This window comes from Osmerus eperlanus, chromosome 8 (assembly GCF_963692335.1).
Source record: "Osmerus eperlanus chromosome 8, fOsmEpe2.1, whole genome shotgun sequence".
Lineage (NCBI taxonomy): Eukaryota > Metazoa > Chordata > Actinopteri > Osmeriformes > Osmeridae > Osmerus > Osmerus eperlanus.
In genome coordinates, this window is record NC_085025.1 from 14189960 (window position 1) to 14201862 (window position 11903).

The following is an 11903-nucleotide window of genomic DNA, read 5'->3' on the forward strand; positions in this document are numbered from 1 at the left end:
CTGCAGGCTTAGGCTACTCATCTACCGTAGGCCTACTGGACAGTTTTCTAGATATGTGCTATTCTCAGGAGTAGACTCTGGTTGTAACCTCACCTACTGAGGATTGTGGATATTACGACGGTACTGCGGTGCTGTTGGTGTACTCACCCACTGACTGGGCCTTCTGTGTGGTGAGGTTGCGGGCACAGATGGCAGTGCCAGCCCCACAGCCAGTGTCTGGAGAGGAGTCACACAGCTTCAGAGAGTAGCTGACATTGTTGTCCAGGTCTATGGCCTCCCATTTGTAACTGCACCAACGGAAGACAAGACAGATGATGCTTAAGATAACATGCAAACATTAAAATACCACAACAACATTTGAATGGACAGTGACTTGGCTGCTAATATACTGCATGACCTTGTATTGCTACGTATGCACAATAATATGTTATTAAATTGCATATTTTGCACATATTGCTTTACAAACAGATGATCAGCCTTTGTCCATATGTTTGCTAACGTTCTGCTTTAGACCATACAAAGGTGTTAAAACCACTTATAGTAGCTGTGACCAAAATTTGATTTCTCACTATTGTATTCATTGTTTGCTAGATAAATACCAGGTAGCTAACGTAGCTCCCCTAGCTAACTCTGCTGCGCCAGTCAACAGTAGTGCGAATGGAAACATGGAATACCACACTGATAAGGCACTTTGTAGCTATCTGTTTAACATCTGTTTTTATTTCGTAACGTATCTTAGCTAATGTTATCTGTAGCTAGCCGATCGTCTAGGTGTCAAGCGAGATCTATAATCACCGAGAGGTACCCACCTGCAAAGATCCTGGTACCAAGGACTGACATCCGTGCCCGCTGCGCCACGGGGGAAAGATGAAACAATCGCCACGAGCCACACCAGAAACATTGTTGGTCTTTTCCATGGTGCTGCGATGTCGTTATGTTTACACGATGAGACCATCTTGTAGAGTATTTTGAAATAATAAGCTATCGCGCTGCGTCCGACATGATACAGCAAAGTCTCCACGGTTGTCTTCTGCTAGCTGAAGCAGGAACTGGCCGAATCACATGATCCACTCAACGCTTGATAGCAGGCATCACGTGGTGTGACCTTCTACACATGAGTCATGATTTTAAAAAAAGTCAGTGTTGCCAATTTTACGACTTTGTAGCTAGATTGTGCGATTTTTCACGTTTCCCATCTCATCTAGCGACTAATGGCAAATCTAGCGACTTTGACCATCTCCGTTTTCGTTGTTGAGCAGCAGCAAAATGACCTTTAGCCGATTTGTGAATGACGTCACGTTTGCCACTGAAAACAGTATTTTAGGTGCTTGGGGTCTGGAGTCATCAGTATCATAATACGATAATATGTTGTCCTTTTGATGTGGGCGTAAGACATGAGCAATCAACAAGCTCTGTAAGAAAGTTCCACAAAGATCATTAAATAATCTTTTGTGATCATTTAAAGATCTTGTATATCCAATGTCAGCTCGACAGCTCCTGTCAATATGGGGTAACCGCTTTGATCGTGTGCACAAAGCTCTCAAAGCCACCCTCTCATAACCCGAATGATCTATAATAATACCCGAAACTGTACGCTTACTGAAAATGAATTATGTTGCCACTGCAGACAAGGGAGAACAATAATGCATGTATCCGCCAGGTGGCCCTGTTCGTCAATGAAAAATACGTTTGTGTTTACAAGCGAACTAAACGTCACAGGGCTGGTTACTGCCCTCCAGTCTCCACCCTGGAATGCTGTACAGCTGGTAGAAAAATGGCTGCGGCGACCATGTCTGGGGCCGACGGCCACAGGATGGAGCAGAAGAAGTTCGAGTATTTCTCCTCGATGAACTCGATGGCTAGGAAAATAATGCTGGAACGGGAGAAGATCAAGGAGAGGTATGGTTCGGCATGGGATACAATGACTCAAAACGAGCAGGACGCCGCGATCGACAATGGAATGATGGACCCACACATCCGAACGAGATACGCGATGCACAAAGTCGACCGAGAGGAGGTCATTTGCTATCCGAGGTTACTTATACAGACAGGACAAAAAATTGTCCATTTCGGCGAGGAGGTATGTTCTTCTGGTTATTTTGTCATTGTCGTTTTAAAATTCAAGCTAGGCCAGCTATCTAGGACACGCGTATGCAGTCGGACAGTAAACGTCACACCGGTCTGCCAAAACTAAAACGTCTATCGATATTTACTATTAAGTAAGTTACCGTAACCGACCGATCAACATTTGGTCAGTGTATAAGTGGACTACGAATATATATTTTTGAATCATATCTAATAATCTTATGACCCATTTAAGTTTTCACAGCCCTGACGATGGAACACGCACAGAGATGACTTCTAACTCCGTCTGTGTTTGTTTTCAGGACCTCACCTGGCAGGATGAGCACTCGGCCCCGTTCTCATGGGAGACCAAGGTGTGTGTGCAGCAACTCTGTCACTGTGATAGCCTAACGCCTCATATACATGGACACAGTGTTCATTTGTTCTGGTAATGATCCAGACAAGAGCAGATACATTAACTATGCTTTTTTTTATTTTATTTTTTACATATGTTCACTCTTTAATCTGTCCACTACCCTTCAGAGCCAGCTGGACTTCAACATGACCAGTGCTCTCCCAGAGCAACCCGTATCTACCTCCTCCTCCTCCATCCAGGCCGACCCTAAGCCGGCCAAAGTGGCCCAAAGCAGCCAGCTAGCCAAGGGGACCCCGAGCGGCAAGCCATCCAACGGTGAGGGCCCAAGTCTGGGCAGCAGGCAAGAGGAGGAGTCCTCCTTTTGGAAGATCAGTGCGGAGCGCTCCAGGTTGGATGGGGAGAAGGCAAACTTCCTCACCCCCAGCCAGATCAAGTCCTTGGAGAAGGGCGAGAAGCCACTGCCCTCCTACCTGCGCCCCGAGACCCCTTCCTCCTCCTACCTGCGTTCGGAGACCCCCTCTCCCTCCCCAACCTCCAAGGAGCCAGAGGACCCTCCTCCACCGTCCAGGTCCAGCAAGCAGAGAGCCCCAAGGCCCCCCGCCCCTCCTCCTCCCATCCCTGTCGCCATCGCCGTGACCCCCGCCGCCATCAGCGCCGCCCCTAGCCCCGCCCCCGTCAGCGTGTCGTCGACGGTGGCCGGCTGGGAGCGCGCTCAGAGCACGCTGCCGTCGGTTAGCAGCGCCCCCGAAGAGGTGTTTCTGCCGGGCGCCAAGACCCCCGCTCGCTCAGGCAGCGCGGCGCGAGACGGAGACAGGGTGGAGTCTCCTCCACTGGCCTCCAGCCCTACCTTTGCACAGGTTAGCGTCCGTTCACAAACATATACGCCCTTCAACCCCTGGGGGGGATAGGTATAGCTCAGTGGTTTGAGAATTTGAATGCAGATCAAGAGGTTGTGGGTTCAGATCTACCTCGTGCTGTATGTCGCTTTATAGAAAAGTGTCTGCGACACGAGAAAAATCGATGCCAAATGAAAAATAATTAGACCTTCCTTTTATAATTATAATTAGCCCTTACACTAGTGACATGTTATGTGTTTTTTCTGACTTCAGTTCAATACGAGCAACAACATCCTGAAGACCGGGTTTGACTTCCTGGACAACTGGTAACGACCAGTAACGCCACACTGCTCGACGGGCCAGGCCGACAGCAGGTGCACCATCAGGATCCAGGCTCAGCTGGCCCGTGTGTCTGTCTCTCTTTATGCTGCCTGCTCGCACTCCTCTTATCACTCTGAAGGTGTTCAACGTCATATCCCTGTCATGTTATTCCAGATTAAATGAAGTGTCACTGACCGACTTGTTATTTTCGGCTCACTGCATCAAACTTTCCACTTAGGTTGACACGCGACGTTGTCAAGGTCGATTAGCACGTTCGAAAGTCGACGTTTGTCCTCCAGCTTCACTTTTAAGTGTCGTAAAGGCATGAAAGCAGGTTAGGTTATCTTGTTCAGGACGTTTCTTACGGCCATGTGCTTGTGTTTCCCCACCAACATAGTCACTATCTCTTCCCTTCCAGTTTCCTGATTCTATCCATCCCTTATCCTGGTACTGAGACCTTCCACTCGTGCTATTATGACGTAGTGTACATGTAGGATGCTGCAGCCGTCTTGTCGGTGTGTTTAGATAAAGGAGCATGACCTAAGTGATTTGTACCACTCGCGTTATTTATCGATGACCATTTTACACGACTAGAGAGTACTATTTTACTGACTTTTGTATGTAGAGTATATTCATTGATTGTATCATATGCTATTATATTGCACTCATGCATTTTGCAAATCACAGATAAAAAGCTAATAAATGAAACTGAACTTGCAATTGTCCCTTTCTGTCTACTAAATACACACACTGCCACCTAAATATAGTCTAGAAATACAGTGTGGTCAATCCATTTAGTCGTGTCCAAAAATATTAGCAGCCTGGCACTTAAACTCCTCTCTTAAACATGAGTTGAAGTTCACAAAAATATTAGTTTTCTCAATGGCAATATTGCATAACATTTGTTTTGATTAAGTTAGTTGTAAGTAATAAGTTAGTAGTTAAAGTAAAAATATAGTTGCAAGCAACAGTGAAGTGGGTAACCCTCCTACAATAATGAGGTAGTAAGGAAGAGAATCAAAGATGATCCATCTGCTTTAAATAAAATTGCTTCTTCTATAAGATGACAACAAAATGATCAGGGATAGTGTTAAATCAACTTGTGGAATAAGGTAAGATTTAGAACATATGTCAGCTTTTCTTTTAAGTCAACTCCGAACCAAAGATATACATAATGCCAAACAAAATATTACAACAGATTGTATGGCTTTATTATATTATAATTTTCTACATCTTCTACTAAAGTAGTGTTAGGGTGCCAACAAGCTGCATGCATCTTAAAATGGTCTACATCTGCCTGTCCAAGCCACTGTGTAAAGTTATGTGAAGAGTTAGCCTGAGCCATGTTGAGTTGAGTTATGCAACACAGTCAGTCCTTCTGTCTACCCCACCCAGACATCCTAGACTCTGGTGGACTGCCGCTGTGGAAAGCAGGATTCCTGTGGCATTTGAACTGGCATCCTTCCAATGTACAGAAGCTTCCCTCTGTAAGGACACATTCACTCATTTCCTCTCTTAATTCACTCGCCGCAAACCCTGGGAAAACACTGGCAGTGATTTGTTTCCACAGCCCGAGACCTGACATGCCAGCCCAAAAAGACTGGGGGGGGGGGGGGGGGGGAGTATTAGTGAATGGGGATGTGTGTGTTTGTGTGTGTGCTCATAAAAGTGCCTAGCTAACACAAAGAGTGGAAGTGGGAGTTAAAGGAAAACAAAGAGCTTTCCTGTTGTTGGTGTAGCTCAGGACAAGTCAGAACGAGAGAGCGGGCAAGGAAAGAGAAGGAGAAAGAGAGGAGAGAGGCATAGGGACAGAAAGGCAAGGAAGGTGAGGGAGACATTGAGGGAGGGCAAGTGCGAGAGAGGGAAACCGACATTGAAAATAGAAAGGGAGAGAGGGCAGAAGTGGCCAACACTTTGCACAGCCAGCCGAGTTATGAAGAGGATAATGGACTGTGTTACGGTGGTTCTGTTCAGCGTCCTGTGTCTGATGAGCATTCCCAGCAGAGGTGAGCCAGACCCTGGCTCCACAGAAGCCTCTCCGGCCAACCCCGCGTCCATACAGGTGAGTGGACCAACCTAGAGACCCCTCTAGATAACACACAATTACACACACAACCTATACTGTAGATGGTATGACCTCCATAGGTCCCCATGCTAGTAAAACCATAAAGGGCCACAGAAGCATCTGTTTGATTACCGGGGTAATGGACATAACTTAGTATTGAGTACATAAGGAACTGTTTAACTGTGTTGATTTTCGTAAGATGCAAAGTCTTTCCGCTGCAGTGGTGTATTCTGACACCCTGAGGGTGAGGCAGCCAAGCAAAAATTATGTTAATATTAAAGACAATGGTGTCAACCATGGCTCATGATTAGATAGTGAAGCTTTTTACCAAGAGATGATTTCCAAATTGTTCGTGAATGCTAACGTTCTAAAGGTTCCACATGGTTCCACATGGTTCCATTTGTGTCGTGTCTGTCAGAGGTCGGAAGCGGAGGAGAAACAGGTCAGGGGAGACGTGCCAAACAATTTTCCGGAACCTGAACCCACAAGCCCCCTCTCGGACTTTGAGAACACATACAATTACGTGTGTACGTATAACATACAAACGCAACATCTGACCCAAAACCATATGGCCAGGAGAATTCTCTGTTATTTACCTCCTCTCTCCTCCTCCAGTGTCCAGGTTGGCAGCCATGGACCAGGCCATCCACAAACTAAATGTGGGCCACTACACTCTGGATATAAAGGTGACCCAGCTCTTGGATGGGGTGTCCCGGCTGGACGGCCGGATAGGAGACATGGAGGAACACATGCAGCAGGTCGTCCTTTACACCAAGGACAACCGCAAAGAGATAGGCCGGCTTGAGGGTAGGTATTCTGAGGAAATACCACATAATTTAAATATGGGAAAATCTAAATGTCAAAAATACCTTCATAAAAAGGTATTTTTTACTTGTATTGTAGCATTGAAATCATCCACACACCAATTTGTCACAGTAAAACTTTGCAATTTGACACATTTTACTAACTCCCAGTGCTCATTCCAACTGTATTCTCAACCCGCCTCTTGCGCTGTCCCAGGGTGTCAGAAAGGCCGTCGTGTCGGCCACAAGTGCTACCTGGTCTACCGCAGCTACGAGAACTACGCCGGCGCCAACGCAAAATGCCAGGAGCGTGGTGGGAGGATGGCTATGCCCAGAGACAGGAAAGAGCAGGAGGCACTTGCAGACTACGTCAAAAACTTCTTTCACCCTGGGAACTGGCCGGTCTGGTTGGGTATCAATGACCTACTCACCGAGGGACAATACCTGTTTGAGGACATGACGCGCGTCTCTTACTTTCAGTGGCGCAAGCACTTCTTATCTAGCCAGCCGGACGGAGGGAAGCGCGAGAATTGCGTGGCAATGTCGTCGGATGACGGCGACTGGTGGGACCACTACTGTGATAGAAACATGTACTACCTCTGTGAATTCGATGCCTAAGTGACACCCAAGCAGTCCAACCGCCATCTGAGTTATAGTGGATTGTCCACTCTTTCCTCCACTTTCTATCCTTCTGCTTCCACGATTTTCTGTGTGGTGTTGTATGGCCTATACTGTAGACGAGTTTCATAGACATGGAATGGTTGAATGTACGACATATTCTCTGACAAACGTCGTGTTGGAGCAGATTGGCCCTTAAAGCCAAGACAATGCAAATAACCAGAAAATGACTTTACACTTTCTATGAGCAGCTTTCCCAGAAGTGAGCCTCACATTTGTATGTAAATTCTGTTCTATGATTGGCAGGTCTCTGTCACAGATTCACACCCAGACAATATGAGTTCAAGTATTGAGTAATTTACTGTGTACAGTAGAGTACTGTCATTCAATGATCAATTATTCACAGACATTGTAGGCTTCAACGATTCTAATGTTAAACAATAATACACAATTCTGTCAAAAAACAGAATGTTAAAATACTGTAAGCAGACTCGTAACGCACAATGTAAAAGCTCCATAAATAAATTATATTCAGTAAAATCAGTACACTGAATGCTGTTTTATGTTGATTCACTAAGAGATGTGAGCAAAGCAATAAAAAACATCTACAAAAGCCTAAACCCAAATTATTTCAGTCATGTATGTCTAGTTTATTAAAGATGTGTGGTGATTTACATTCTCATAACATTGTTACATTACTACTACTGGATAACCTTATTATTACACAATCACTAATAGACTAGTTCACAGTGGTCCTCACTCTCAAGGTGCCGTCTACACAAGTACACAATAACTTTCTATAGTGCACTGACTGCAGTCAACAGGAAAAGGGATTTCTCTTGGTAGGATATTAAAACAAGAACTTGAAGAGTGACCAGATAAAACACTGTCACACACAAGTGCTCCTGGGACCAGTTAGCATCACAGAAAGATTTTCCTTAAAATCCTTAAATCACGTGATTTAAAGACAGTATTTTTTTTATGAATCACATGAATTACAAGAGGTTAATTTCAATCTACACTTCAGGTCTACTCCCAGCAAACATGTATACCGTTCAGGAAGTGACATCACAACCCTGACACCACGGCAGGAAGAGCGGGTCGGCCCTCAGCTCCGGAGTTCTCATCGGACCTCGCCTCTTCATGACGTCATGAGTGTGAGGCGTGTCGTCATCTACAGGAGACTGAGGGCTGCTCTTCTTCTGTGGTGTCAGTGTCATCTACAAGGACCCTGGACCTCAAATCACTCCCTTGGCCCTAGAGGAAGGTGGTGGGTTAGGTTAGTAGCAGCTGGTGGCTGGACAAGGTTAGGGTATGGAAGAGGTTGGGTATTGGGCTAGGTGAAGTTAATCAAAGGCTGGGTGTTGGGCTGGGTCAGAGATTGGCCAGCCAGGCTAGGTTAGTGAATGCAAGGGCTAAGGGCTTGACTAGGGCCTGTGGGCTTATCCAGAGATGGTGGAGGAGCCTGTACCAGTAATATCCTGCAGCAAGTCCCCCAGCGCTGGTCTGTCTCTGGGGGTCATACAAGGATGAGACCGCAACACCTTCCCTCCCTGGTCCAGAACAAAGTCGCCCCCCATCTGGTAACAGACAAGACAGACAGACACATGGTTGGTCCAATCACAGAGCTTCCTGGCGAGAGAGGAGCTGGTATGGGTGTGGTTCAACGTTGGGGGAGACATTTCCTCCAGAAGGTCGTACCTGGTAGAGGTCCCCCAACAGATGGAAAGGGATCTCGGGGAAGCCCCGATTTGCAGCCGGGTACTCTCCGCACTGCAGCAGACTGCTGAACTTTAGCACCTTGGCGTAGGAGGAGCCCAAACCGAATGCTTTGTAGATCTAGCGAACGCAAGCCAAGGAGCACATTGTGAGGTGAACAGCAGATGAGAAGCAGTGTTGCAGTGTTGTGTCATGCAGCCTGCCTGTGTGCGTGTCCGTCTCCACACCAAATGAGTCCATTTGAATATGTAAATATGTGTATCTGTGGGTACGTTTCTGTATCTGTGTGTACATGTGACCTTTCTCTCAGGGTCCAGCAGCATGTCGTAAGAGCAGCCTGTCTGTTCCAGCCACATCTTAGCCCCCTCTTGAGCGCCAAAGGAGACCACCAGAACACGCACCGACCCGGCATCCAGGAGATCCTGCACGGTGCACGCACACACACACACAGAGTCAGTTACACGCACACACAGACAGAGACGAGAGCCAGTTACATGCATGTGGGTCAGTCACTCACAGGTACACACACACACACACACACACACAGAACAGGTTCAGTCACACACGTGTGACTGACCCGGCGACGTGGAACTCTGATAACAAAACCTGATTGGTCTCCATCTGTGCCAGGTGGTCTCGTCACGGAAGTCATCCAAGGTGTCGGATCAGAACCAGCAACAGGTTCTCTCCTTTCACAAAGTACCTACCCAGAGACACACTCCTAGAACACACACACACACAACTATGAGAGTATGTCATACATTCGTTCAGAAGTCTCACCGTCAGAAATACAGTCAGTCTAATCCCAGATGAAAGAGGGCCAGCCAGTTAGCTAGTCACAGATGGCAGTTAGGCAGACAGACAGACAGGCAGACAAACAGAGATACAGTTAGGCAGGCAGACAGCTAAGCAGACAGATGGAGAGACAGACAGTTACGCAGACAGACAGGCAGACAAACAGAGATACAGTTAGGCAGGCAGACAGCTAAGCAGACAGATGGAGAGACAGACAGTTACGCAGACAGACAGAGTTGGTGGGGTTCCGCAGACTTACTCTCCAGTCCTGGCATCGGTGAGGGGTGTGTCTGCACCCAGACTGTCCACGGTGGGCCCTCTGCTTAGCTGTCTGTCTGTGGCCTGCAGGTCTACATCCAGACGCTCCAGAAACTCATCCCACTCCGTCTGCAGGAATTACAACTCTGTAATTACACATCAACTGCACTCTCGAGATACAGCTTAAGGCACAATAACAACCAAAACCACAGAAGGGAACAAACCAGTGTGTAAGGACCTATTGTTTTTGCCTACACACAAATACAATGTAAACCCATGTCTACAAATATGAGTGACCACAGAAACATTAGTTGAAACCACAGGGATAATAACAAGTCTGTGTGCGGCGCTAACCAATCATGTCTGAGGAATGTTAGTGTGTAGCAGAGGTGGTTTGGGACAGGGCTTCGACTGTGTGCATCATGACTAAACGAACCTCCAACTTCAGTAGGTCCTCCATGCGATCCCGGACACTCTCATGGCTGATACAGAGGGAGGGAGAAGGCTCAGTTATGTAAACACTGTGCTGCAATACACATGAATGAGCCTAATGTAGAACTTGAAACTTTCCCAGGACCCTGTACATGGCCCTTGGGATTTCCAGTATGTTCTCTGGCTTCTACTCACTGGAAAAACTTCTGCAAAACAGCGTCTGCTTCAGACTTTGTTGTGACTCCAATGCTGTTAGATATACAAAAGAGATGAAAGTTGACGGGAGTACTAAACGTTTGAATAAATTCAGCCAATCATTTATCCCTTCAGTGCACACCTGTTGTAGAGATCTGCACCAGCAGTCATCAGGCCAAACAAAGTGGTGATTTTATTGGGAACATAATCCTGTACAGAGGCTGTGGGAACAAAGCAGCATTATCAGTGATGGCTAGGGCATGTGAGAGCTTAGTGCTGCCTTGCACAACGCCACATGCCAGCAATAATCTCCAATTTGCAATACTATAGTTTGAGAGTGTCGAACTAATTGCTGATGATTCTAGAATAAGGATCAACTGGATGGTAAACTGAACACAGTTTCAAACGCTGGTGTTAAATACATAGTCAACTACCTTACTTACATTAGTGACTTTTAGATTTCGAGCTTGTGTCAATTTTAAGAGACTTCCTGAGGCTAGCGGATCTTTGATTGTGTCAGAGGTTGCTAGAACAGTTGGCTAATTGCTACATGCTACAGAAGCTAACGCGCTAGTCAACTTTAGGCTACTTCACTCTACCTTCAGCCTCTTGCTTTCCATTCTCCAGAAGCACCCTTCCGAGGTTGATGAGCAGAGACAGAGAGCACGTCACATCATCCAAGCTGACGTCCTCCTTCTCCATGCCTGTCCTTCTTTCTCTCCCCCAGCTCCAGCACTGGATTACACTGGGAACCTGCTTTTACAGATGTGAGAAGCACCATGTGACCAAAAATGCTCAACAGCGATATCTGGTGGTTAACATACAGAAACTGGAATGGGGGAGAGAGGGAGGAGTCAGAGTGGGAGGAGTCAGAGAGGGAGGAGTCAGAGGAACATTTCAAACTAATCACTACTCCCAGATCTTGTGATGTGAAAGTATACTATAAGTCATCTCTATAATGCTCGGAATGTGGTCTAGGCAAATTGCAGCAAATGTACATTACATTTCACTATCATTTTAACCTTTTTTTTAAAGCTGAGTTTGAATTAGTGTCATGTCAGAATGTCCTCATTTCACCTTTGTAGGTTTGACATAAGTTATTCTGAATCTAGAGTCTCGTCCGTGTTGTGATGTTTAATGCTTGTCTCTTGCAAACAGAGAAAGAGAAAAAAGTTGGTTTCTGGAACAGTTCCAGCAGTATTTTCAGAAAAATTCTGATTGAGTTTGCAGAGGCAGTGGAGAAACTCAACAAGCCTACCGTGTCTGACGCCCCAGAACTTTATCAAAAATCTGCGTTTACATCTTACCCAATGTCCCTGCGCACTTCAGATGTCCTCAACCAGCAGGTGAAGCCAGAGTCTGTCTAGGCTTTTGTTGAGGCTTTAGATCAGAGTCAGGGAGGTCACCCTGAACTGAATGAA

General features: G+C 46.3%; 4 protein-coding genes across 5 annotated transcripts in view; 2 read left to right on the forward strand and 2 right to left on the reverse strand.

Annotated features, from left to right (window-relative positions):
• Positions 1-1053, reverse strand: part of igf2r (insulin-like growth factor 2 receptor) — a 28593-nt gene extending 27540 nt beyond the window's left edge. Inside the window, exons 1-2 of the mRNA XM_062467662.1 lie at positions 810-1053; positions 148-287 (exon numbers count right to left, since the gene is read on the reverse strand). Coding sequence (XP_062323646.1) covers positions 148-287; positions 810-955 — 286 coding nt within the window. The 5' untranslated portion in view covers positions 956-1053. The remainder of the gene's footprint in view (positions 1-147; positions 288-809) is intronic.
• Positions 1054-1668: 615 nt separating this feature from the next.
• c8h1orf198 (chromosome 8 C1orf198 homolog) lies at positions 1669-3791 on the forward strand. The gene is made up of 4 exons (XM_062467663.1): positions 1669-2080; positions 2388-2438; positions 2608-3297; positions 3550-3791. The coding sequence occupies exons 1-4, from the start codon at positions 1775-1777 to the stop codon at positions 3604-3606; spliced, it is 1104 nt and encodes a 367-aa protein (XP_062323647.1). The 5' UTR covers positions 1669-1774; the 3' UTR covers positions 3607-3791.
• Positions 3792-5282: 1491 nt separating this feature from the next.
• Positions 5283-7698, forward strand: clec11a (C-type lectin domain containing 11A). The gene is made up of 4 exons (XM_062467682.1): positions 5283-5659; positions 6081-6189; positions 6278-6469; positions 6683-7698. The coding sequence occupies exons 1-4, from the start codon at positions 5531-5533 to the stop codon at positions 7081-7083; spliced, it is 831 nt and encodes a 276-aa protein (XP_062323666.1). The 5' UTR covers positions 5283-5530; the 3' UTR covers positions 7084-7698.
• A 352-nt stretch (positions 7699-8050) lies between these two features.
• selenol (selenoprotein L) lies at positions 8051-11266 on the reverse strand. Of its 2 annotated transcripts, XM_062467681.1 has the most exons (10): positions 11082-11266; positions 10625-10703; positions 10483-10536; positions 10292-10337; positions 9857-9984; positions 9409-9523; positions 9102-9224; positions 8785-8922; positions 8555-8663; positions 8051-8340 (listed from the first exon to the last, which is right to left on the reverse strand). In XM_062467681.1, exons 1-10 carry the CDS (start codon positions 11182-11184, stop codon positions 8327-8329), a joined length of 909 nt encoding a protein of 302 aa, XP_062323665.1. In that variant the 5' UTR covers positions 11185-11266; the 3' UTR covers positions 8051-8326. The 2 variants fall into 2 exon arrangements, with proteins under 2 accessions (XP_062323665.1, XP_062323664.1); XM_062467680.1 differs by having other exon boundaries at positions 8051-8663; positions 11082-11265.
• Between the last annotated feature and the right edge of the window lie 637 nt (positions 11267-11903).

Coding starts and splice junctions, on each gene's coding strand:
- clec11a (XM_062467682.1), top strand. CDS start 5,531: ATGAAGAGGATAATGGACTGTGTTACGGTGGTTCTGTTCAGCGTCCTG. Junction 5,660..6,080: donor CCAACCCCGCGTCCATACAG/GTGAGTGGACCA, acceptor CGTGTCTGTCAG/AGGTCGGAAGCGGAGGAGAA. Junction 6,470..6,682: donor AGAGATAGGCCGGCTTGAGG/GTAGGTATTCTG, acceptor GCGCTGTCCCAG/GGTGTCAGAAAGGCCGTCGT.
- c8h1orf198 (XM_062467663.1), top strand. CDS start 1,775: ATGGCTGCGGCGACCATGTCTGGGGCCGACGGCCACAGGATGGAGCAG. Junction 2,081..2,387: donor TTGTCCATTTCGGCGAGGAG/GTATGTTCTTCT, acceptor GTTTGTTTTCAG/GACCTCACCTGGCAGGATGA. Junction 3,298..3,549: donor CCAGCCCTACCTTTGCACAG/GTTAGCGTCCGT, acceptor TTCTGACTTCAG/TTCAATACGAGCAACAACAT.